Source organism: Topomyia yanbarensis, chromosome 2 (assembly GCF_030247195.1).
Source record: "Topomyia yanbarensis strain Yona2022 chromosome 2, ASM3024719v1, whole genome shotgun sequence".
In the NCBI taxonomy this organism is placed as follows: Eukaryota; Metazoa; Arthropoda; class Insecta; order Diptera; family Culicidae; genus Topomyia; species Topomyia yanbarensis.
The window spans coordinates 110125596-110151966 of NC_080671.1; the positions used below are offsets into that span (position 1 = coordinate 110125596).

At 39.2% G+C, this 26371-nt stretch overlaps 2 protein-coding genes across 2 annotated transcripts in view; one reads left to right on the plus strand and one right to left on the minus strand.

The window, feature by feature from the left end:
• Nucleotides 1–3133, plus strand: part of LOC131679170 (dynein axonemal assembly factor 1 homolog) — a 16234-nt gene extending 13101 nt beyond the window's left edge. Inside the window, exons 9-10 of the mRNA XM_058959806.1 lie at nucleotides 576–619; nucleotides 677–3133. Of these exons, the coding sequence (XP_058815789.1) occupies nucleotides 576–619; nucleotides 677–3133 (2501 nt within the window). The remainder of the gene's footprint in view (nucleotides 1–575; nucleotides 620–676) is intronic.
• Nucleotides 3130–26371, minus strand: part of LOC131679171 (cytosolic 10-formyltetrahydrofolate dehydrogenase) — a 26187-nt gene continuing 2945 nt past the window's right edge. The window contains exons 2-3 of the mRNA XM_058959807.1: nucleotides 3392–6089; nucleotides 3130–3335 (exon numbers count right to left, since the gene is read on the minus strand). Of these exons, the coding sequence (XP_058815790.1) occupies nucleotides 3280–3335; nucleotides 3392–6089 (2754 nt within the window). The 3' untranslated portion in view covers nucleotides 3130–3279. The remainder of the gene's footprint in view (nucleotides 3336–3391; nucleotides 6090–26371) is intronic.

The window sequence follows — 26371 nt, forward strand, 5'->3', positions numbered from 1 at the left end:
AGCTCGAACAGTTTTGATACAGCACTCAAACACTAGATTCCCCGATAATTGTCAATGTTCGATTTGTTTCCTTTTTTATGAACTGGAAACATGTGCGCTGCTTTCCAGCAGGAAGGGAATGTACCAGTAGTGAGTGATAGCTCGAAGACTCGCCGAAGTGGTTCAAGAAGCCCGCTGATGCACTTTTTTACAAAAATCGAGGGAACACCATCTAGACCCGGGGAACAAGATGCTTTCAGTTTGGCATTTGCTGCAAGAATGGCAGCATTATCGACACAAATACGGTTGATGATTCGTCCTAGAGAACGAGTTAAGTTGACGGCGGCAGCGACTTGTTGTGGTGACAGGCGCTCGTTGGAAAAAACGCTTGAAAAATTTGTCGGAGAACAGTTGGCAAATTTCTTTAGTGTCTGTGCCTAAAACTCCATTAAACGACATACAAGATGGTAAACGGATTCTTTCCGCTGCTCGTTAACTTATCGTTAACCAAGGCTATGAAGCGATCCTCATTATTACATTTAGAATGTGATTGCATTTAATTTTTGCCTATCTGATATATATTTTATATTCTGCAGCTACACTTCGTTTACGTCATCGTGGCGATGGAGAGCCAGAGTTGGTATGTTATTCATTATAAATTTAGATGATTTTTTTTTAAACAAATAACTATTTTCAGTTGAAAACAAGCAGCGACGAAGAAGAGAACGAGAACGATCCTGCTAAAATCGACCAAGGCGCCGCAGATCTGCTAGAGATAAACGAAAAAAGCAATGAGCAAGCATGGGACGAAGTGGACCGTCTAATCTGCGATACACCCAGTGTCGGAAGCTCAACAGATATTTTCCGACGGTTTGCCCCGAATAAAGATCTGATTGTCACTCACGGGGAGATAGCATCTACAGATGAGGAAGAAAATGAAGACATACAAAACGAACAACCTCCACAGGTTATCGCATATTCACAGCCCAAGAAGAAGTTGATTGAGGAAATTCCTTCCGAAGATGATACCGATGGTGCAGACCAAAAAGAGAATAGCCTCGATATATCTGAGGTAGAAAACAAGCATATCGTGGAGTTGGTAAAGCCACCACAATCTTTGAATGCAGAAGAGCCATTTATCTCCCCGTGTAAACTCGAACATGAAGTAATGCCTTCGATTGAACAGCAGCTGTTGGTTCAAGAACAAACTACGGTAGGCGTAGGTTTGAATAAGGATTCTAAAGGTGACCTACATGAAACGGAACTATCCAATAATTTAATCAATAAAACGGACGAAACAGAATTGGAAGATGACACTCTTAATATAGTGATCGAAAACAATGAACAAATCTTGATCACCTTAGAGTCTACAAAGGGGGAGCTGATTGGTCATGTTGAGCCTCAAATCTCTTCAACCGAAGGCAACAGAAGCGAAATTTTCTCCTCCGAGAACGATGACAATTCTGAGTCAGAACCGGTCAGCGTAAGAAACGATGACATTGAATGTAAAAGCAACAGCGATTCGGATACGGATTCCGATATGTACGACAAAATCGTCCCCAAGAAGCACGACAAGTTGGCTATAAACTACCGGTCAGATTTGTCTAATTCTAGTACTGATTCCGAGGAGGAAGATCAAATGGATCGATTCCCGCAATCTTTGGAAAAGGAAAAATCGATTGCCGATTACATCGATGGGTATAAAAAGTTCTTCCGTTCTGTGAATATATTGGATCCTAAGCCGGAAGAGAAAGAAAAGGGTCTACAACTAGATCGACCGGAATCCGATCGTACAGAGCCCCGCGTCTATGACGGTGTTTTCAAGTCGATGGAGAAAAATTCTAATGAGGCAAAAATTTCGCAAGCCAGAATGGAAGTGGCGGAATCAAAGGAAAAACTCATTGATCGGTTGCTCAAGCAGCAAACTTCTGTTGATATGGATCTGGAACGGCAAAGTTTCTCCATCGGAGGAAAAGAATATAACTTCAGCGATTACAGACTGGAAACGTTCCGAAAGGATCAGGACAAGCTTCAGAGTTTGATTGATAGAGTAACTGCCCAGAAGGATCGTTACAATGCACGGATTGATCAAATCCATGAACAGTTGGCTAACATTATGGATGATTACGGGTTGATTGGCGAGAAACTTCGAGAAGTCGATGATCTTATTCAGAGTATTGGCGAAGACACAAAGGCTTGTCACTCGGATGAAAGTATCCCACAAAAGAATTTAGAAAATGATGACGCAAAAAATGAAATCAAATTCACAATGGAACGTGAAATATCTCAGATCGAAACAATAGTTGCCCAGCAAGTTATTGAAAAAATGACTTCTGAAGTCAAGGATCAATCCGTCAATGATTCGACATCAGAATCAAATAACTCATTCGAATCTGTCTTGAACGATTATTCTGATGAAGAGCAGACTTCGATGATTAGACCGGATCATAATCTTTTGGAACTCCTGGTAGCTCCAAAGCAAATACCGTTTATGGAACCGGAATTCGCGCCCAATATGGATAATGAATACACCCAGGACCCACTATTTCGAAAATTCATAGAGATTCAAGAAGAAATAGATCAACTGACGGATGATGAGATCTACAATATAGTTACGGAAGCTGCTGATGAACTTTCGGATGATTCGTCGGTTGTTAACTGCTGGAACAGTGACGTTGATCAGTATTGGAAAAGGTATGAAAATATTGATGATTTCCGGAAGAACATAAATCTGGATTCCCATCCAATAATACAAAAGTTCCGACAATTCATCCAATGTCACTGTAAGAAACAGAATGAGACCGAAACAGTTGCTAACCTGGACAAAGTATGTCGGAAACTGGAGCGGTGTTTATCGAATCAGATGTTTGATGAGTATCTTGAGTTGAGTCGCAAGGCGAGTGTCGCTACCATTGGAGGAGAGACATGTGCAAACGAAATGGAACTAATCGAAGTCGACGAAAATGTTAAAGAGTGCTCTTCGGAGGGATTGGACAAATGTGTGGCTTGGGAGGAAACTAATGATGCTGAAACAAAAGTAACGGAACTTCAAGATTCAATCCCAAATGAGTTGGATGCGGAAGACGCGGAGTCGAAACCTGTTGGTTTTATTGAGGATTGTACTGGCGATACCAAACAAGAAACAACCGATTAGGAAACTTTTATGCGAACTGATTTGTAATTTCTCTTAACTTACAGTAAGTAGTGTCTTAAATATGGTAGTAAATGCACGCGTTTCTTATATATACCTAAATCCACTATAAATATTTGGTATAGATAACACAATCTCCAGGAAGCGTTTTAGTACTCCACTGTTACGCATTTAGTTTTGAGATATTCATTCAAAGCTTCTTTCCCTGAAAATATAAAATGGCAGTTAGATTTGATCAAGTTTGTAAATTCTAAAGCTTACCTAAATCTTTCCCGAATCCGCTCTGTTTGAAACCTCCGAAAGGAGCAGCAACGTCGGTCTTATTGTACGTATTCACGAATACTGTTCCAGCTTCTACTCTCTCCGCAAACAGCAAAGCCTTCCGGATATCTTTGGTAAACACTCCGCTAGCTAAGCCATACTCCGTATTGTTGGCCCTTTGAACCAAGGCGTCGAAATCACTACTGTGGAACTTGGAAATGACCATTACCGGACCGAACGATTCCTCCTGAGCGATGAACATACGATCTTCCACGTCAGTGAACACGGTCGGTTCGAAGAAGTAGCCTTTTCTGTTCGGCACTCGTTTGCCGCCAACAACCAACTTGGCACCTTCTTTGACTCCAATCTCACAATACTCCACCAACTTATCCAGGTGTGCCTTATGATTTTGAGGTCCATGTGCCGTTCCCCGATTCAGCGGATCCCCAATCGTCATGGTTTTAATATTTTTCACAACCTTCCGCACAAATTCGTCATGAATCACATCTTCCACGAATAGCCGTCCAGCAGCTATGCAGTTTTCACCTTTGTTGAAAAACACCGAGGACATTCCAAGTCGAACCGCCTTGTCCAGGTCGCAGTCAGCAAATATAATCAAAGGACTTTTTCCACCCAGTTCCATCGAGCACTTCTTGATGTTGGATTCTGCGCAGGATGCCATGATCTTCTTTCCGATCGGTGTTGATCCGGTGAAACCAAGCTTCCGTATCAGAGGATGTTCGGAAATCGCTTGACCCGCCAGCGATCCACTTCCTGTGACTACATTGATAACTCCCGGAGGAAACCCAGCCTTAACGGTTAGTTCCGCAAACTTCAGCGCCGTTAGCGGACATACTTGGGCAGGTTTGATAACTACAGTATTTCCAGCGGCTATGCAAGCAGCCATCTTCCACGACAGCATCATCAGTGGATAATTCCAGGGAGTGATCAATCCGCAGACGCCTATTGGCTCCCTCTTGGTGAAAGTTAGTACATGGTTTGGTTTGGCAGGATTCACCGGGATCGTTGAACCTTCAATTTTATCAGCCCATCCAGCGTAGTAACGCCATGCATCAATCGACATGCCAACGTGGGTCTTCAATGCTAGCGTATAGACTGCTCCCGAATCCACCGATTCGACAGTCGCTAACTCTTCTTTGTGTTGTTCCATCATATCCGCTAAATTGTACATGAGTTGGCCTCTTTCTCTAGCTGATATCTGACTCCATGAACCCTTGAATGCTTCGTAGGCGCAATTGACTGCATAATCCACGTCACTTCGGGAGGCTGCTGCTACTTTGCAGATGATTTGTTCCGTCGTTGGGTTTACTATATCTAGCGTTTTCTTGTTCTCCGCGTCAATGAACTGTCCGTTGACGAACATTTGAGTAGGGACGGAAATGACCTTCTTGTTCTCGCGTATCACTACAGCATCGTATACGAGTCCGACACCTGCATCGCTAGAGCCACTTCGAGATTTTGTGACGATTTCATTCAAGAATTCCGCGTAAGTAGGAGCCATGAAAACGTGTTCATTCTCCAGAGGAACTTCAAGAGCATCTTTGACCTCTTCTACCAATCGAACCACGTCCATTGAGCCGGCCCCACACGCAAAAAAGTCAGTATCAGGCTCGATTTCCACTTTCAAAATAGCTTTCCAGATATTTCGCAGAAGACATTCCATTTCAAGTTCCCGTTCGTCCAGTTCCAGTGGAACCACTTTCTTCCCTGCTTGTGCAAACCATTGGCCGGCCTGTATCATCTTACTACCTTTCTTCAATCGCTTAACCTTGACTAATCGACCGTCAGTTCCTTTCAGAAATATCCCCTCTCGATCAACGAATGCTTGACCCGAAGCTCCCTTGAAACGAAGTGGTTTCGCATTATCCAGCACCACAGGACCACACAGTGATGCGCCATACAATCGAACGGGAGTCTCAATGCCATCATCTCCTTCAATTACTGCCAACGCACCAGGGACCGAATCCAGTCCTCTGATGAAGTTAAAGATCCGATCCGCCGATTGATTCAAGTTGATATATTGGTTTTCTTCCCGGAACAAAGCCGGATCATAGGTGGCACCGATCTCGGTTTGTGGTATTTTAGGTGCCGTTCCTTCAGCGATCATATCCACTGCCTCGGCCATAGCCGTCACACCTTCTGGATAGAGGAATCTTTTGTACAACGAATCCAGTGTATCTTCACCATAAACAGGACATTGTCTCTGTAGTAGCACCGGTCCCGTATCCAGCCCATCGTCAGCCCAAAAAATAGAGAATCCCGCTGTACTGTCCCCCTCAATCAGCGTCCACGATATAGCACTCGCTCCTCGATGTCTAGGCAGAATCGACGGATGATAGCAAATACTTCCGAACTTTGCTCCGTCAATCACCTCCATCGGTATGAATTGGCTACAGAACGGCAGAACATTCAAATTGGCTCCCACCGATTGGTACCTTTCCAAAACCTCCGGAATCGGAACTCCTTTTCTTCGCCATGCGCTGAATTTGAACACCGGAATACCGTACTGGCGGGCTGTTGTGGCTAAGATATCCTCTCGGTTGCCCTTGTCAGCGATTGTGAAAACACCCACCACGATGTGGTGGTGTTCGAGTAGCACTTCCATCACTTCGGCTGCAAAGTTGCTCTGTCCGATAATGGCTATTTTGAGGTCCTCTGTGCGACCGGATCCATTGAGCTGTGAAGTGATAAGAGAAATGTTGGTTAATCTTCGTAGTGGAAAAACGTTACTCTTGCTCAAGGTTAAACTGTTTTATAATATGTGATTGTGCTGTTGTTATTAAATGCGTCTTGTTGATTGTGCTTGGGCCGAAATTGGAGAGCATTTTGAAAAGATGTTGAAAGGAAACGAAAAATTATTGACCAGCAAGCAAGTGCGTGGCTCACGGTAGTTAGTCTTTTTGCTTTTTCACTGCACCAGAAAAAGTTGTTTTACCCAAAAAAACCGCAGGCGCACGGATTCGAGCACATTGATTTAGAGAAAGAGAGAGAGAGAGAGAGAGAGAGAGAGAGAGAGAGAGAGAGAGAGAGAGAGAGAGAGTTACAAAGATCTGCTTAAACTTCTCATTATAAGCAAATGAGATATCATAGTCCTCACAAATTTCCTATCTCATGCCTCCACGAGTCTATTGATAACATTTGGCCGTTAGACTGGTGTCGGCTGGGTGCTATTAAGCGGGACTTTGACAGGGTTGACTCGTAGGAACAAAACGGAAAACATTAAGAACACTGGAGGAGATTGCGGCGATAGAGGTGGAAGAGGAGAAAGCTTGCACGGAAAGCAAATATGAGGAGCTACTGAATAGTGGTTCGTTGGAGGATGTTGTGTCCTACACTTCGGGCAAGATCCTAGACTTATTCCGGTTGGGTACCCTGGCGCTGATCGATAGTGTCATAGAGCAGAGCTCAAGCAATACGAGACCCAAGTTAAGGAAGTGCACATACAAACAAGATATCGCCTGTGCACACAAAGATACAGCTAAGTGGATGCAAGATAGCACATCTACGATCAAGCCCTGTAAAGGTACCTCATTGGAAGCCATTGAAGCGTCGTAGATTCCAAAACATGCGCTTTAAATCTGGTATTTCCCCGACAGCATCGACAGGTCCGATGGGATAATTCTCCGCCTGGTGCAGAATCAGAACGACAATTTCTGCACAGACTGCTGGAGAGTCGTGAAGAGAAGGATGGTTCTCAAAACGGTAAAGATCTTGTTGGTGAAAGATGAGGCTTCAGCGAAACTTTGGAAAGGCTAGAATGCGTCAGTTTAAGAGTGCCCCGGTCTTCGCCGAACGTGGAGGTTCTAGGCAAGCATGGACTGTAAAAGCCCCTATGGGTGACCGAACAGGAGCACCTCTCCACGGACTTCTGATCATAGCAAGCCTGCAGCAACGGCAACGAGTGCATATGTGGTAGCCCGTCTCATGACAAATCAACTCCGAAAGCTGCAGTTTTGATACACAGAGCAATACAATTCTTGCCAATCACAGGATTCATCCAACGAGACGTGTGGTTGCAATAACAGTGGAGGCACCGACGGCTACGGAAAAGCAGGAGATTGTGGCTACGGAACAGCAGGAGATTGTGATAGCACGGCTATAAATATCAGTGGTGAGTACCTAAATACCGGCTTGAACCTTCATTCGAACCGGTCACAAATCTTGATAGCTCCTGGTTTACCTAGAGTTTTCCAACAGCAACAGTCTTTCTCAAGGCTACCTATATTTTCGCTCGATCAGTCTTTCTCAAGACTACCTATATTTTTTCAGCAATTAGTCTTTTTCAAGACTACCTACTTTTTTTACTCAATCAGTCTTTTTCAAGACTAAAACATTTTTCAAGAACAATTCAGCTTAAAGAAATATTTAATTCTTCCAACATGCCTGGGTCCTCCCAGAAAGGCCGTGTGCCAAAAATTAAAGCTAAACGGAAAAGGGTATCTTCTCCACCTGAAAATTCAATTGACTGCAGCAACTCATTCGATGTTTTATCCGAATGTGAAGCTGATGAAATTTCTAAATTTCCTCGCATTGCGCATAATGCCAATGAGAAGAAAACGCAATCACCTCCGCCTATAACAGTGATGATCTCCGACTACAAAGCCTTTCGAACTGAGCTTTCGACGTTCCTTCCGGACGTGAAAGTCTCTTTTCAGATTGGCCGAAGAGGAGAATGTCGAGTTACAGCGGAGGAATTGATTGGCCACAAACGACTACTCCAGTATCTTACGGAGAAGTTATATGATTTTAAGACAGATAGACCATTCAAGGTCATGTCTTGAAAGGGCTACCAGTTTGGATGAAATATCCAACGAATTGAAAAATTTACTTGGCTTTTCTCCTTCACAAGTTATTCTTATGAAGAGAAAGGCTAGCGGCGATAACACGCCGGTACACTCTGAAATTATCCAGGAGCTTTATTTAATTCATTTTAACCGTAATGAGGTTAATAATTTGAAAGTATTTTAAAAAGCGTTTTATGTTCCACGTGCGAGTAAAGTGGGAACATTATAGACGCAGGGCAGAATTCAAAATCTGACCCAGTGTCGTAGATGCCAAGGCTTTGGGCACGGCACAAAAAATTGTCATTTGGATTCCAAATGTATGATCTGTGGTGATAAATCGCACACGAAAGATACTTGTCCGGTAAAAAAACCACAAAATGTTTCAAATGCGCTAATTGTAGCGAAAATCATAAATCGAATTTCTGGAGTTGTCCTGTTCGAGAAAAAATTATAAATTCTCGTTCTAGACAACAAAAACAACAAATAAAAAATGTACCTAATTCTTCAGGTACACTTCAAGAAAACACGTCCAAACGTGTTAATCCGATTCAAAATAGATTAACAACTTGTTCTACCTCCGTCACACTATCCTACAATGGTGTGTCATCTTATGCTTCAGTGGCAGGTAACATGGCCAAAATAATGGCTACAGTTACCACGCCCACAAACTCGTTTGCACCCAACGCTTCTTTTAGTCCAATGGATCTAGGAAGAAAAATTAAAATATCTGCAAAACTCTATGTTACCTATGATGTTAAATTCTACCTCCATGTTTGAAGCTTTTCAAGCGGGGTGGGAATTTGCTAACAAAATTGTTATGAAATTAAAGTTTAACAATGACTTTAAATAATCATTTAAATTTATTAAATTGGAATGCTCGTTCATTAAAAACGTGCGAAGACGAATTTTTTAATTTCTTGAGGATACATAATGTGCATATAGCCGTTGTGACCGAATTTTTTTTAAAACCAAATATTAAATTGAAGAGTAACTCTAATTTTGTTATTCATCGATTTGATCGAATTGTTGGATTCGGCGGAGGAATCGCAATATCGGTTAATCGCAGAATCAAGCATTCCGTTACGTCGTCTTTTGACACCAAGGTGATCGAGAGTTTGGGTATCGAAGTTGAAACTGATCTTGGTATCATTTTTATTGCTGCAGCCTATTTGCCTTTTCAGTGCACTGGCGAGCAAATTAATTTCTTGAAAGGAGACTTACAAAAACTTACAAGAAATCGGTCGAAATTTTTCATAATCGGTGATTTTAACGCCAAACACCGAGCCTGGAGTAATGCTCAAACCAATTCCAACGGCAAACTACTTTTAATGATTGCTCTGCTGGTTATTATTCAATTTTGTTCCCGAATGGTCCTACGTGCTATTCGTCTGTAAGGAATCCATCAACAATTGATTTGGCTTTGACAGGTCAAAGCCACCTTTGTGGCGAATTGATTACACACGCTGACTTTGATTTTGATCATCTTCCAGTAACTTTTTCACTTTCTCAAGAAGCTGTTTCCAATCCCATTGGCTCAGTGTTCAATTATCACAAAGTGAATTGGGAAAGCATAAGCATAAGCATAAGCATAAGAGATCGCCCGTAGTTGCTACTCCGTTATTGACCAGAACCAAATTAGGTTGCAAAATGTTGATTGGAACAACATGCTTGGGAATAACATGATGAGCCACATTGTACAATCTATTCCGATCCCTGCATGCTGATCAATACCGACGCCGGCCACGTCCGAATGCAGATCTTCTGGGAAAGGAAGGAATGTTAGTCCGATACATGTTGCTACTAGAGACCGAGGAATCCTCTGCATCTCCACATGTATCACGGGAAGGGGAGAGTTGTTAGTAAGTGTGCCAATAGCGTTATCATGTAATAATTGCTCTGGGCAGCCGGCTGCCGAGAATTTGGGAAATTTATCATTTGTTGTATTAATACGATTAGCAAAATAAGCAACTTGAACTCCGGATAGCCGGCTATAAGGAGCACTGCTTATATTTTTTAGTAATATTCAATCACGCGACGAATTTATTCGTGGTTTCTATCGTGTCGGTGCTGATTTTACCCGGCGATCGTTTGAATAAAATGAGGAATCTTATACCGAAGGTTCATCAGACTCTTCCATAGGTGTCGCGGAGTTGGTGGTTTGGAAGGAAATAGGGTCTAGGATTCGCTCCAAGCAAGCGATGCGACCTGTAAAGCATAGTTTATTATTAGGGATCATCTATAAATGGCGTAGCATTTTTTGAGTAATTTTTACCACCCCCTCCCCCATCGTAGCATTTCGTCACAAACCTCTAAATACCCCCTGGTAATTACGTAGCTTGACGGTAACTCTCCCCCGCTGTCCCCGTGATTTTTTTTTAAATAAAAACCGATGTTAGTTATTCCCCTTTGAAAAAGCTACATAGCCTGACATGACCCCCCACCCCCCCCCCCCCCCCCCCGTCGCCACACATCATCACAAAATGCAAAACTCTCTTCTCTCCCATATAATGCTACGTCATTTATGGATGATCCCTTAGTTTGTAGTTGTTAGTTTTCGAAAACACGATCGCTCGAAAAAGATCTTTAGTTTTTTTGTTCTTTTAAAATCTGGGTAGCCGGCTACCGAGAGTATCCTATGTTTTCTAAACAAAAGCAATTTCAACTCCACACAACCGATCATGCGAGTATTGCCCAGAAAAACTAATCTTATCTGCTTAATGGGCCGGATTACTATTTGTTGCGACATTATTTAGACTAACTTCGCTGTTCCTTCTCTACGATATATTTTTTGGGTTGCAAACTATCGAGTGATAACACGTGATACAGACAAAGAGTTATGATAGCTCTAGATGTTATAAATCAGCGAAAGTGTTTCCTATTTCTAATATCGGATTGTTTGTGAAATACATGTATACGAACGATTATATCGAACATTGAAGGGAAATACAAAGGATCGTTAACCTGATGGACGGGCTTGTTACCAAAAACGGAACTTGAAATTAGATTCATTAAAACAGACGCGGCGAATTTTCAGAACGTATTGATCCGCGTTCATCGATACTACTCAAATTAAAGTCTTATTGGAGCTGATTATTCACTTACCAATAGCTTTTTCAATATAATAAACTTTCCTCAAAAGTTGAACAAAATCTATTTTCACACATCGTCGAACCTCCTGTGTATTGAAAATGTCCAAAACTATTGATTGTCAACTGCCAATAACTTTCCCTTCAATATAAAACACTCCCGAAAAGTTGACAAAAAATTCGATTTTGACACATCGTCGGACCCCCCCCCCCCCTGTGCTTAGAAAATGTCCAAACTATTGATTTTCAACTGCCAACAACATGTCCTTCAATAGTTATTTATTTCTAAACAATTGAAATTTAACCGCATCAACTTCATGAATGATGAATCCGACGATACATTATCGTTAACGGAGTTTCAGATGACGTTGACGGGTGGTTAACGTTATCGACGATGACGATTAATTATCTATTAACAACCCTGAACCTTAAGGTCCGCCCAGGTTAAGTCTTCGGTACGGAGCAATACCTCGACCTATGAACTTCTAGCATGTTGTTAGTCGCCTCTTACGACATGGGAGCAGTTCCCAGAGGTTCTATTCTTGGCTGAAATAGTTCAAAAAGATTTCAGCCCGCCGGACACCACACGGCTTTTATCACAAAGTGAATTGGGAAAGGTACAAAACTTATATTGAGAATAATTTTAATCATGACCTTGATTTACAAAATAAAGCTGACAGTGATACGGCATTACAAAATTTAAGTTTAGTTGATGCTAGAAATTCATCAGTACCAACAACACAGAAAAAATTTTATGCTCCTATTATTGACGATGATCTTCAACTTCTGATTCGCTTGAAGAATGCTCAAGACATCAATATCAACGTTTTCGTGATCCTGCTATGAAATGTATCTATCAGGATCTACAAATAGAAATTAAGCATAGATTCACACTCTTAAAAATGAAAATTTCGCGAAAGAGGTTGAACAAATCAAGACAAATTCTAAACCTTTCTGGAAACTTTCTACGGTTCTTAAGAAACCTCAGAAACCAATTCCAGCTTTGAAGGAAGGTGACCACATACTTCTTACAAACGAAGAAAAAGCTCAAAAACTTGCTCAGCAGTTTGAAGGCGTCCATAATTTTAGTCTCAACGTTGTGAGTCCTATTGAAACCGAAGTCTTACAAAAATATGAAAACGTTTCAAATCAAGTATTGTCTCAAGAAGATATTGTTGAAACAAACTATGATGAGATCAAATCCATCATGAAAAAGTTAAAAAAATATGAAAGCTCCAGGTTATGATGGAATTTTCAACATTCTTCTTAAAAACCTTCCCGAAATCACCATGAGATACTTGGTCAAAATATTCAACAAATGTTTTGAATTAGCATACTTCCCTGATAGATGAAAAAATGCCAAGATTCCTATTTTGAAGCCAGATAAAAACCCAGCAGAAGCATCTAGCTATCGACCAATTAGCTTACTCTCTTCTATTAGTAAATTATTTGAAAAAAATCATCCTAACTAGAATGATGTCACATATCAATGAGAATTCTATTTTTCTTCCTGAGCAGTTTGGATTTCGTATTGGACATTCAACTACTCATCAACTTGTGAGAGTTACTAACATGATAAAGGCAAATATCTCAGAGGGCTATTCCACTGGAGTTGCTCTTCTAGACATCGAAAAAGCTTTCGACAGTGTTTGTAACAAAGGTTTAATTGCCAAAATGTGGGATTTCAATTTTCCAATTTACATAATAAAGATAATTAAAAATAACAGGTTTCTTATCAGAATTGTAAATCTAATTAGCTACCCGTTAAAGCAGGCGTCCCTCAAGGATCAAGCGTCGCAACAATACTACACAATATTTTTACCTCTGATCTTCCAAATCTACCTACAGGCTGTAAAAAGTCACTTTTCTGTGATGATACTAGCATCTCAGCCACTGGGAGGAGTCTTCGTATTATCTGCAGTCGACTGCAACGAAGCTTGAATATTTTCAATGATTACCTGAAAAAATGGAAAATTTCCACTAATGCGGCAAAAACACAATTGATTGTGTTTCCGCATAAGCCAAGAGCTTTTTCTCTTAAACCAAATAATAACCATATTATTAAATTTAGTGGTTTGAATTTAACGTGGTCAGATAAAGTTAAATAGGGTGATGAGCCCATTATCACTATGTTTCTATTATCACGCTACCCATTTGAAGCCGTTGGTTAGAGCAGTGACTGCCATCTTTGTTTAACGCATTGAGTCAAATGGTAGCGCAACAATAGGGGCACTCCATTCGTGTTTTCGTTGCGCTCAAACACGAGAATTTCACTGTTTTCAACGCATTTATGTTATTATATTGGTTCTTAACAACGAAGCAAAGCGGGTGATGTCAATTTTTACGCATTCCATTGATTGTAAGGCAAGAAATTACCAAATTAGTGAGGCACCTTGCTTAGTATGGTGAAAATAGGCTCATCACCCTACTTGGGTTTGATTTACGATAAAAAACTCACTTTTAAGGATCACATTGAAGAAATCCAAACAAAATGCAACAAATATATAAAATGTTTATACCCTCTTATAAACAGGAATTCTAGGATCTGCCTAAAGAACAAACTATTAATTTATAAACAAATATTTAGACCGGCAATGCTATATGCAGTGCCAATCTGGGCAAGTTGTTGTGCTACTAGGAAGAAAACGCTTCAAAGGATTCAGAATAAAATTCTGAAAATGATTTTGAAGCGTCCTCGAAACATTAGAAATTATGACGAACAGTATTATAAGCAACTTCCGACAAAAATCGTTGCAATCTTCAATTGCAACGATTAGCTCTCTTTATAGTTTATAAGTTAGTTTATAAGATTTGTTTAGCTCCTTATTCAGAAGAAAAGTAGGTTTAAAACATCCTACCGAAAAAAAAACTTAACTGCGAAAGCATATTATAACTTAATAATAATTAACTGAATCATGTAAACAATAGGGCTGAAAAGTCACCACTTGTGGCTGAACACCCAATATACTAAATTAGAAATGAAATGCAAACAAAACAATATAACCAAATAGAAAATAATATAAAAAAACTCTGGCTATTCTGATGATAAAACCAAGGTTCCTGTTGGCTTTCGCAATGATGTGGGAATAGTGATCTCTGAACGTCAATTTAGAATCCAGCAGTATTCCAAGGTCCCTGAAAACTGACACTCTTTCAAGTGTTTTCCCTGTGATAGTATAACACCACAAGATTGGATTTTTTTTTACGCGTGAAAGAAATTACTGAGCATTTAGATACACTGAGAGTCAACCGGTTTCGAGCACACCAGTTACAAAACTCATCTAATTGTCGCTGTAGTTCGATGCAGTCCAATTCAGATCGCACAATGAGGAACAGTTTAAGGTCATCTGCATAGATAAGTTTGCATCCTGGTGGAAGGATATAACAAACGTCATTAAAGAATAAGGAGAACAGCAAGAGTTTACTACCCTGGGGTACACCTGATAAATTTATGAAGTTATGTGATTCGATATTTCTAGGGTGACCAGATCAAGCGAGTGAAAAACCAGGACAGTCCAAAGGGGACTACCACCCTCCATCACCTCTTAATTGATTGTGCCTTCTCCCCAGGTTTTCGGCAGCTAAAAAGTTCTAGGTTCTGGTAGGTTTTTTTGGATTTACACACACGCAGTTCTTGTTACATAACCATCAGCGAAGGTTACATGACATGTTGGAAAAATTGGCAATCATTAATTTAGCAGATGATGCGAAATATTCTGAAATCATCTGTGCAGGACCAGCGAGAGGTTATCCGCACTCAACACACGCCATTGAAGTAGAAGCATCAATAGTCCCAACGCCACTCCTGTTTTAAAAATATGTAGCTGGCAATCTCCAATGACAATCATTATTTCTCGATCTGAGAGCAAAGTGGCTACAAAATTCTCCATTTTTCAATTGTTATATGAAAAATAGCGGATAGGTTGGTGTAAATAATATCAGTTTGAACGCGACCTTCCATACTCCCTGTTAAGTAGGATGTTAGTCGCTGTTTAGCGTCCAGTGAAGCCATGTTAATGCTAGCATTGACCCTGAAGTGGTTCCATAATCACCAGCTAGAGAGAGAACTCAATGAAGTTATTCCATGATAGTTATTGATATTTCGTCATTTCCCTTTTCATGGATTGGAAAAATTTTCGCGGATTTCCAGTACGACGAAAAAATGCCACTGGAAAGAGATCTCAAGCAGAAGCAAAATCACCAAAACGTCTTCAATTTGTGGTCTCAGATTGATCTACAACTGGAACCATTTAGATTCATTCGGCTGCCAAATTTCCTTGAAAACAGATTAAACAGGTTCATAGGCTATATACGAACGCCTCGTTCTTTATCTTTTCAATTTCCACGTTAGAGAAGAAAGTTGAGTGATTAATAATGATATTGAATGGTATAATTGAGGGATTCGAGTGTATAAAACTCTGTTTGTCGTATTTGTCTTGAGAGTGAGCTTACGTCGCAGTTATGGTTGCGATCGGTCGTAACTGCGATCTGAACCAGAGAAAATAAAGCAAAGACTCAGTAAAGAAAAATATTTTAGGTTTACAGGACAAAAACCAGGACAAATCAAGCGTTTTCATTGACTTCCCAGGACGCCAGGACAGTCAGTGAAAAACCAGGACATGTCCTGGGAAACCAGGACATATGGTCACCCTAGATATTTCCTAGTTTGACAGATAGGGTACGACCAACAAGGTATGACTCCAGCCACTTAGTGAAGTTGAGTGAGGCACCCAGTCTTTCTATTTTCGCCAGTAGGAGCGAGTGATCAACACGATCAAACGTTGCTTTAACGTCAGTATAAATAGTATCTACTTGTGCTCCGCCTTCCATACTTTTAATACAATGTGAAGTGAACTGTGCTAAGTTTGTTGATGTTGATCTACCTGGGAAGAACCCATGTGGATCTGCCGATATATATGGTTTGGCTTCCCAGAACAACACATTGCTTACTAGAATTTCGAACAGCTTAGACCCCGCACAGAGAGAGGTTATGTCTCGATAATTTGCTATGTCCTGCTTATCACCTTTTTTAAAGACAAGAAACATAACTGACTTTTTCCAACGCAGAGGAAACGTCCCTTGTGACAACGATTGATTAAAGATCAGTTTTAGAGGAGCAGAGAGGGCTCTAGCGCATCTTTTTAAAATAATGGCAGGAATCCCATCTGGACCAGCCGATGTCTAGGATTTCAATTTTTCAATGGCAGCAACTCAGTGGCGTAGCCAGAAATTTGGTTTGGAGGGGGTTTTGATGAGAGTCGCAATTTTTTTGAAAAAATGCTAAAATTTAATATGAGTTTGATAAATTATTGAAAACTCAAAAACATAAGTAGTCTAATAGATGTCATTCCAGTCTACAAACAACATGGAACAGTTTTCAAACCTCTATAGATTATTTTCTTGTATAAAATGTCAATGAAGTCAAAAATTGCGATCTTTTAAAGTGGGATAAATGATCTAAAAAAATTTCAACGTTCAAGATCACCTAATATAATAATCCTAGACTTTGAAGGTTTGGCAACTTTGGGAAGTTATCAACATAAAACAGCGCCTGCTTTGATATAGAAATTTTAGTGATTAATTCTCATAGAGGTAATTATGGTGAATTAATTTTTCAAAAATATTAAGAGACATGGTGCCTTCAGCAAAGTTTTTGATAATGTCATTTCAAACAATTTGGTTGGAAATATGAAGGCTACATGAATTCAACATATAGGGATTTAAATGGACTGGGCCTGCTATATTTCTCCTTAGTGAAGAAAAATTTAGGTGAAAACTATTTTTTTCTGCGCTACGGATAAAATTGTTTGAAACAATCATTGCGAGTTGAGAACACAAAACCTATAACTAAATTATGGATAGATGGAACTGAAACTTGCGTTTCGAGATGTTATCAGAATCCGACACTAACTTGTTCGGCGGACTAAGCCAGCGCCGAATTGATGCTAGCTCCTGAAAATGGAATCACTCTTTGTGTTTTTGAGTCCTTTTAATCCCTGGGAATTATTTGTTTTAAATCCAGTTCCCTTATTTTTTGTAAGCTTCAAAGGCACCTTGAACGCAATGTGAATTTATTATTTAATTACCGCAGAAGTGATTTATCAAATACAGTAATTTCAGAATAGCTTGTTGTAAAGGTTTTCTACTACTATATTTCGATACTCAGAATATGTGGGATATTTATGTCTTTGACAAAGTTGTTTGAAATAGCACTTTCGAAAACATTGCTGGAGACATTAAGTCTCGACTCAAATTTGCTTGAAGACTAATTCTTCTCTATAATTACTTCTAGGAGGATTAACCGTCAAAATTATTCTATCAGCAGATGAACAGTTTTACGTTTTGATATTCTTCAATGTTACTAAACATCGAAATTTGGCAGTTTCGAATGAATGTGATCGTGACCGTTAAAAATTTATCGAGCATTAATTTTACTTTTCTTCATTAGTCAACCTCACAACTTGCAGTACGTAGCACACAAAATTTTAGTACGCCATTCGTGGATCCTGCTAAGAGGCTATTCATATAGTTGATAATACAACAAAAATCCAATGCTCATAAAACCGATGCTGACCTGCTAGAGACAAAATTACATCAGCTTTCAACTAGTTTCTGAAATGTTATTCTTGTTGTTAACTATATTGAATTGTTGTCTAAACTCTACACAATCTAAAAAAACATTTTCAGCAAATGTTGAAATGTATGCAAGTTTTCGGTAAACAAGCTTATGTTTTATATGCAATCAACCTATTCAAATTTAGATTCCCATTCGAAAAATTGTCTCTAATCCATATTTTGAAGCATCTTTCCAAAAATGAGCTCATAATAATTCAGACAGTTATTTTATTTTACATTGAATTAATTTGACAACTATGGGATTTTGGCTAAGAGATAAGTTACAAGATCCCCTTCCCACAATTTTCCAAAAGTTCTCATGACGCTTTAAACACAGTTCTCAATGTAGTGATCAGAGAATATTTTTCCAAAAATATTTTGTGGAAAATTAAATTAAATTCGTCAGTATCAATTTTTTTTTCAATCCAATTAATTTTGGTTTGGGGGGGGGGGGGTTAACCCCCAAAACCCCCCCTGGCTACGCCACTGCAGCAACAATATCTTCTTCGGAAAAACGGATGCTACCTAGATTCATCACGTCACTGGGAACATCGCGTAGTCCGATTTCAACCTGTACTGGAGTAGTCGGAACTGTTTCAAATGCACTCGAAAAATGTTTTGCAAACAGATAACAAATGCCACGAGTCGTATTAGAACTTTCATTAGCTAAAGTCATACTGGAAGGAAGTCCGCTCTCCTTGTGCTTCCCGTTAACAAAAGACCAGAAACGTTTGGGGTTTCGCTCAAGGTCAGATTGCATTTGTAACATGTGCCGAGAATATAGGAAGCGGCTATAAACTTTGTAATTGTTGCTGGCGTAAATGAATTCACGCTTTGTATTGGGATTCCGTCGATTGGTATAGTGACGAAGCACGGCTGCTCTCAGTCGTTTAAGTTCTTGGAGGCGTCGATTGGACCAAAGTGGTTTCTGTCTAGGACGCGGTGCTGGGACATATATTTCAAACAGTTGTGTCAGTATCGACGAAAATATTTCTACTGCGTCATTTACATCGGTTGCACTGTTGAACGAGGCAATCCAGTCAATAGTTTGCAGTGAGTTGTTGAGTCCAAGAAATCAGTTTTTGAAAAGTTATATTTAAAATCTTCTAGCATCTCATCAAAAATAACCTGTCGTGATGGGAATCTATATCAACGAGTAGTTCATCTGCTTGGTACACATGACAGTTCATGTATGCGTCTGCGTTTATAAACAGAAGATCCAACGTGCGATTTCGTCCGTTCTTAATCGTACACATTTGCAGCATGTTCAGTAGAGACATCCCGTCTAGTAAAGCACTGACTAGATCTCGAAAGGGATGAGTCAGAGGGGTCGGCATAGGCGTAGCCAAAGGAAGTGCTTTTCCAGACAAGACCAGGCTGGTTGTAATCTACGAATAACAAATGAGAGGTTTGGGGTTCTAGCGAATTGGCGATGTCGAGTGCAGATTGAATGTGATTTTGAATAACGTTTATGTTATCTGCGGAGTCCGGAGGAAGTAAAACGACGCCCACACATGTGTTAGTACCATGGCTATTAATGTTTACCCAGAGTTGTTCTAGACCTCTATTGTTATAACTCTTTTGTTTAGATGCTAACCGGTTGGAAACAGCTATAAGTACACCGCCACCCTTTATTACCAGCACGGTCACGGTCGTTACGATATACCGAATATATAGGTCCGAATAGCTGCAGCGAGTTGATTTCGTCGTTCAGCCATGTTTCTGTCAAGATAATGACATCATGTTCTGCGTCGGATACAGCTACGAACAGCTCATCGATTTTTGTGCGTAGTCCTCTCACGTTCTGGTAGTACATTTTGAGTTGACTTTTACCTGGAGAAACAGTCTTGCGGTCATCATTATACGGATTGCGGATGGCTAGATGGATATCAGCTACGGAGCTGGAAGTAGGTTGTTCAACGGTAGACTGGAACCGAAAATTATTTTGAGGGGGTGCAGTATCGTAGGTAACTGCGGGAGGACATATACGCTCTTTGGCTTTACCTGGAGAAACTGTCGTGCAGTCATCATAATTTGGATTGCGGATGGCTAGCTTCGTTGGTTGCTATGTCGAGTAGTCAATTCTAAGTTTGGCTTTCTTCAAGCGTTATTGGTACAGCGGGAATTCAGAGCTCCAAGAGGGGTGAATAAAATCAAGCTTGTCGGCATCAAGTTCCTGCTCTGAGTTAAATAGTTGGCAGTTAACACACTTTTCGAAATCAAAGCTGCACTCGTTTACTGAATGTTCTTCTGCGCACTTTGGACAGCATATTAAATTTTAACATGTCGCTGCTTTGTGGCCATATTCAGAGCAGCGGTAACAGCGCATTACATCAACAACCTCGAAGATTCGGCAGCGATCCCAGCCAATATTGACCCGTTGCGCTTTCATCAGACAGTAGAACGTCGAGGGATCAGATTCAAACACTACCACTCTTGTGTTTTCAGTTCGTTTGGACTTCTGTACACGAATAACTTTCAAATCAGTCGTTTCAGGCAAATTGTTTTGTTGTTTCATTTTGGCGATTATTTCGTTTTCTGGAATTTCGTCACATAATCCTATTATCTTGAATCTTGGCTTCAGAGGTTTCAGCTTTTCAATCTCATAGATCTGTTACTAGGGACTGTCCTAATTGTGAGGGAAAAACATGAATCTGTACTAAGCGATCGGGGGGACTCAACGTGAACCCTAAAAAAACGGTTATTATACCGTTTTCCAATAAGAAAAAACTGAAGTTGATTCCCCCAACTCTCAGTGGAACTACAATCAACTACGCAGAAAAAGCGAAACACCTAGGTGATATCTTGGACCGAAAACTGAATTGGAACTCGCACCTGACATACGCCGTTAATAAAGCAACAACAGCACTGTGGACGTGTTGCGCACAATTCGGGAAAACTTAGGGTCTCAAACCGAGGTTGGCTTACTGGTTCTACTCGTCGTCAGACCACGATTAACTTATTCCTCCTTTGTGTGGTGGCCCAAAGTTAAACAAAAGACCGCCCAAACTAAACCAACTAAAGTTCAGAGGCTGGCCACGTTTTATCTACCTTCATTACACAAACACGTTATGGGAACGGCGAGACTTGGTTCTCTGATAGTGCTAAAGGGTAAACCACTATTTGATGGAGATTTAAATGGTCACATGAGTATACTAAAGGAACTACAGGTCAAGATAAAATGGAGGCTAAACCGAGCTTCGATATCTCATATGAGGTCCACATAGTGGATCTTCAGATATGTGATGTAGGGGGTCCCATAATACCACAAGGTACAATATCATTTTATACGGGTGGTTCTAAAATGGGTGAGCTGATTGGCTCGAGAGTCTACGGATCAATAATTAAAGAAGCGATATCGATGAGAAAGTGGCTTACAGTTTACCAGGGAGAGGTATATGCAATATACACCTGCTCTGAGGTCTATAGGAAACGAAACTACAGGCATGCAAAAATCGCAATCTTCTCGGACAGCCAAGCAGCACTGTTGGTATTAAGGTCGTCGAAATGTGAGTCCAAACTGGTTTGGGAGTGTATCACAACTGGCAACTCGGAATAAAGTAATGATATTCTGGATACCAGGCCACCAAGGAATCGATGGTGACGAATTAGCCAGGAGTAGATCATCAAACATGTTTGTTGGACCAGAGCCATTTCTAGGCATATCTACCAGTGCCATCAAACTACAACTTTCCGCTTGGGCAAGAAGCCAACTACAAAACGACTGGCAGTGTTTTTCTCGGCTGGCTGTTTTTCATTGTAGGACCTATATACCGACTTTTTGACTCTCCAAAACAAGGTTCCTGGTTGCGTATTGCGCTGTTTTAAGCATACAATTTTATTTTCACAAGCACGACATTCATTTAAATTCACACCGTGAATAATGACAATAATCCTTAATAATAGAACAATAAAATTACATTATTTCGAAACTATTTGAGGCGACAATCTTGATTTTCCAAATGTTCTTCCCACTGTTTTTGAAGGTTCTTCTGCCTTATATAAAGCATCAAACAGTTTCAAATTTGAAGTTGCTTGATCGTAGTTATTTAGTGCAATGTAAAAATCCTATTTTTGACGTAAAGTAGCCGTCGATGACGTTCAAAAGTTTTTGAGGTTGCCGTTCCAACCCGGCCAAACATTTCATTCGGAATCCTGAATAGATTCTGGATGGATAGCAGTTCAAACGATGCCAGGAACAGTTTACGTTGACGACGGAAAATGAATTTTTCATATATATTCGTTATGTTGCAATATTATTGAAAATTGATAAAACTTATCAATTTAGACTGTCTTTGGCTACATTTTCCACGAAATTGGACTATTGTAAATATTCTAGTAGCGGTAAGCTTGAATCTAGTTGGTACCGCCACACGGTACTATCTTTGATTTTAGGCCCGAGTTTAGTCCGGCCTAAGACGTTAGTACCTGTCATTACCGAAATTGCTGCATCCTGAAGCCAAATGAAAACAGTGTAAAAGGTCGCCATGTTCCTCTTGCATACATCTCAATAATTTGAATCAACTTTTCGAACTTTATGTGCAATATTATGGCCCATGTTGCACAAAAATGATATGAGGGCAAGTAAGCAAGTTTTATCCCGTACGAAAAACAGGTGTAATCGAATTTTAAATGCATTTTTTTAAATATTCTTTATCGTCCTATATCTAGAAGGTGCTACACGTTCATTTCAAAATGCCACATCGAAGAGTTATATTGTAGGTTAGCAGAAGTCGAATCATATTGAAACAAATTGTCGAACGAAATTTTATAATTGGATTCAGAGATGAAAATTGGTTTCGTTCGTTAGTTTACTTATGGCTATCAAAATGAGTGAAGTTTAATTTGCTCACATTTATTAGTTATTTTAACATGAGGAGAAGAATATATAATCGCAATTTGTTCCCTTTTCTAGTTGTATCTTCTCTCAAAGAACACCATAAGCAAGTGGAAGTTTATTTATATTTTTACTGCTTTCGAAAGAGTTCAAAACTAAGATTGAATAAAAAATTGTAAATGGAGCCATGGCATATAGCCTAAGTAACACTTTTAAATATGACGGCAAAAAAACAGTTACAAATATTTTCATTTTGATTGTTATTTAAATGTTATCGGAGCTTGCTTGTATTGTTTCGTAATTTATAATTTTCTAGCATATCTTGAACGATTTGCATTTCCGCTGTAGTACAAATTATCGTTTATTTCTTTATGATAGAACAGATATGCAGGGTATGAAAGAGCTGTGAAAGCTGAGACTAGACAGATGACTTGGCAAAATTACGCAAAAAGTTGAATACGGAAAAATCGCTTAAATCGTGTCGGAACTTAAGGGGGATTGTGTAAGGTATAATCGGCAAAAAATTGGATACTTTAATTTTGAGACATTTGCACAGTTGTTTTTCACAGCATTTCACAAGTAGTTAAGGGAGCTTTTATTTTTTGGTCGATTTTCGATTTTTTCGTAGTACTTTGAAACCAAAGTCCGATTATTGCTAAAACAACGATTAACATGTTATTGTAAAGTAATAATATTTAACAGTTTGCAAAAAGCTCTTGTAGTTGCCTGGGTAATGATATGAAGAAGAAGAAGAACTGTGCAAAATTCAGAACGGTTGGGCCAAGAAATTTTGTCTGCATCCAGTATCAGGTTCAATTTGTAAATTTATAATTGTCAATTCATTATCAGACAGATGGCAGACTATAAGCAGTAACTAATTATAATTTTTGTTAATTAAAATTACTGAACTTTTGGTATTTCAGGCATGATTGGATAATCGTGCTGATAATTTGAATTACTTCATTTTCAGCAAAGTAGGTCTGCCAAATTCTATATGCATGGTTAGTAGACTAGTTGGGTAGGATGGTACAATAAGCCCCACCAGGCTAAAATTTCAGATTTCCATTCCATGGACGACATAATTATCTGAAGCAAATAAATAATTTTTATGACATTTTTCATGTGTTGCAGAACAGCAACTGATACAAACTTTTCAAAAGATGTAAGCTTCCACTCTTTTTCTATAAGCATTTGATTTAATTTGGAACAGTTAGATTTGGCTGAACTGACTACTAAGTGTAATGTTAGGGAAGCTCTTCAAGCCCTTGAAGTGGCTAGCGCCTAGCAATACAACTCTATAACGTTCTCGATAGTATGCACCATTATTAGCAAAATAATGTTTTAGTCAATTATGGATCTTAAATAATAAATTGTTTAAGCGGTTACTCCACTGTAAAATTTTAAAACAATCGATTTTCTATTTATTAGTCTAAAATGTGCTTTAAGATGTAAAAAATGATATCCCAAAACATGGAGAACGAAAACAATTCAAAAATATACAAAGCTCGACAAACATATGATTACGGCGTATAAGCCAACTGTCAAAATTCACTTTGAGAAGAAATTCTGGACAAACCGTTACTCACAAAGCACAAACGTTGGTAGTAAACGTAAGAGAAAAGTTTTCTCTTTCATTAACTGATGTGAACTGTATTCAGCCAGTAATGGTTTGTCCTGAATTTCCTTTCAAAGAGAATTTTGACAGTTGGCTTTTACGCCGTAATCATACGTTTGTCGAGAAATTTTCAATTTTGCCGCAACGATTCTTATGTATAACCCATGTGTACTGCACACTTTACCCGCGTTTTTCTCGAAACCAATGGCCGGAGATGTAACTCGAACAAATGATTTTTGGTCGCTTTGAAATTTTCACAGTATATTCAAAATTGATTTCTCCAGTCACGTACGCAGGATTAATTTTTTTATTGCTTACCTTTTTATTGATTAACGATTTTGTGTAGATTTTTATGACATTTTCTACGTTTTATCACTCAAAACTGCGCCATTTCGCTTAAAATCAAAATATCGAAAAAATCCTACGTACATCGCTATTGACATAAGGAATCAGAAAAACTTTAGTTTTTGGCGCTAGGTAAAAAATCACGGGAGATAGATTTCCGACCATGGACCCCTTCCAAAAACGCGCATGAGGTGAAAATGCTGCAGAGCCGCCATCTTGTGATGAAATTGCTCGAAAAAATTATTTTATTTGATACAATACTTATGTTATAAATCCCATTCAACAAGATGTCGATTCACCATTTTATTGAGCAATAAAAAAATTCTCAAAATAATCAGACTATTAAATGGAATAAACAGTGAATTTTAAATTAACTTTATTGTACAGTTTTTAACATAGCCGTGTATTGCTGATCAGAACGCAGCAATGCAAATGGCAGCATCATGTTACCGAAAGAAGACAAAAATATGCAAAAATTTGTCATGCTTCTCCTGCACACATTTCGTTATTTTCAATCCTCTCTTCGGCTTTCTTCTGGATAAATATGGCTCCCTTTGCTCGCAATAAAGATGGTAATAAATAAGCCAGTTTATCAGGTAGGAAAGACAAGCACGTCGAACTACACTAATAAAATAAAATACCAATTAATGCGTCGAAAACTACGCATTTTCAATAAAAGTGGAATAACCCATTAAGTAAGTAAAGAGTTCGTATCCATAAATGAATACAGCTCAGCCTGGGTATGCTTTACCCTTTATTTTTCGCAGAACTGTTACTACAAAACGCGTGAAAAATATCCATTCATGAAAATCGCGCCAGAATGAAAAATACTGTCAATAGAATTATTTCTGAATTAAAAAAACATAAAATAACATTCATTTCACATTATTGTCTCCTTAACTACTTAACAAAATAAAACTGCCAACTGGATATATTTTTGGTGGCTGGATCTTTTGGCTGCTCTAAAAATGCCAAACTTGCGTATATTTGCAACATCCTCAGTAGTTTAAACAGCCGTTTTTACGAGCATAGCCGGAATGTTCCGTTTCCGCCACGTACTCAGATGCAGGCCGGTAATTTGCAGGCTCCGCTACGAACCTTAGTTTGCAGGTAAACTCGCTTCAAATAATTCTTAATGACTTTTCACTCATTATTAAGATCAGTATATCCATTGACATTATCTCATCGAGTAGTTGTGAAATGAATAAAAAGCACCCATTGTTAGAAGCAAAAAAATACCCATTTTTTGACAGCTCGAATAACTTCCGAAAATGGGCAATTTGAATACTTAAAATGGGTAAAGTTTTTTTACCGTGTTTATCTACCCGCATTTTTTTATTTCGTCGTTCTTTCCTTCTCTCTACACGCTTGATTCCAATTGCACATCAAAGGGTTACAGTAGACTTGGATAAATTAAGATCAATTCAATCAATTCAGATCAAAGTTGTTTTTGTGAATTAGAAGCAGAACTACAATAGGAATTGTTTTGATTCTTTTCTTTTTGCTTATCGCTAAGAGAATAAGCGGGACCATTCAATTCGGTAATATAAATCGATAACTTATTTTCACGAATTATTGCCCATATATCTATTGTATCACACATCAAAGAAAGTAAATAACGGAAGAAAATTATTGTTTTAGGGGATAGATCCAAACAAATGACAATTGGATTTAGAT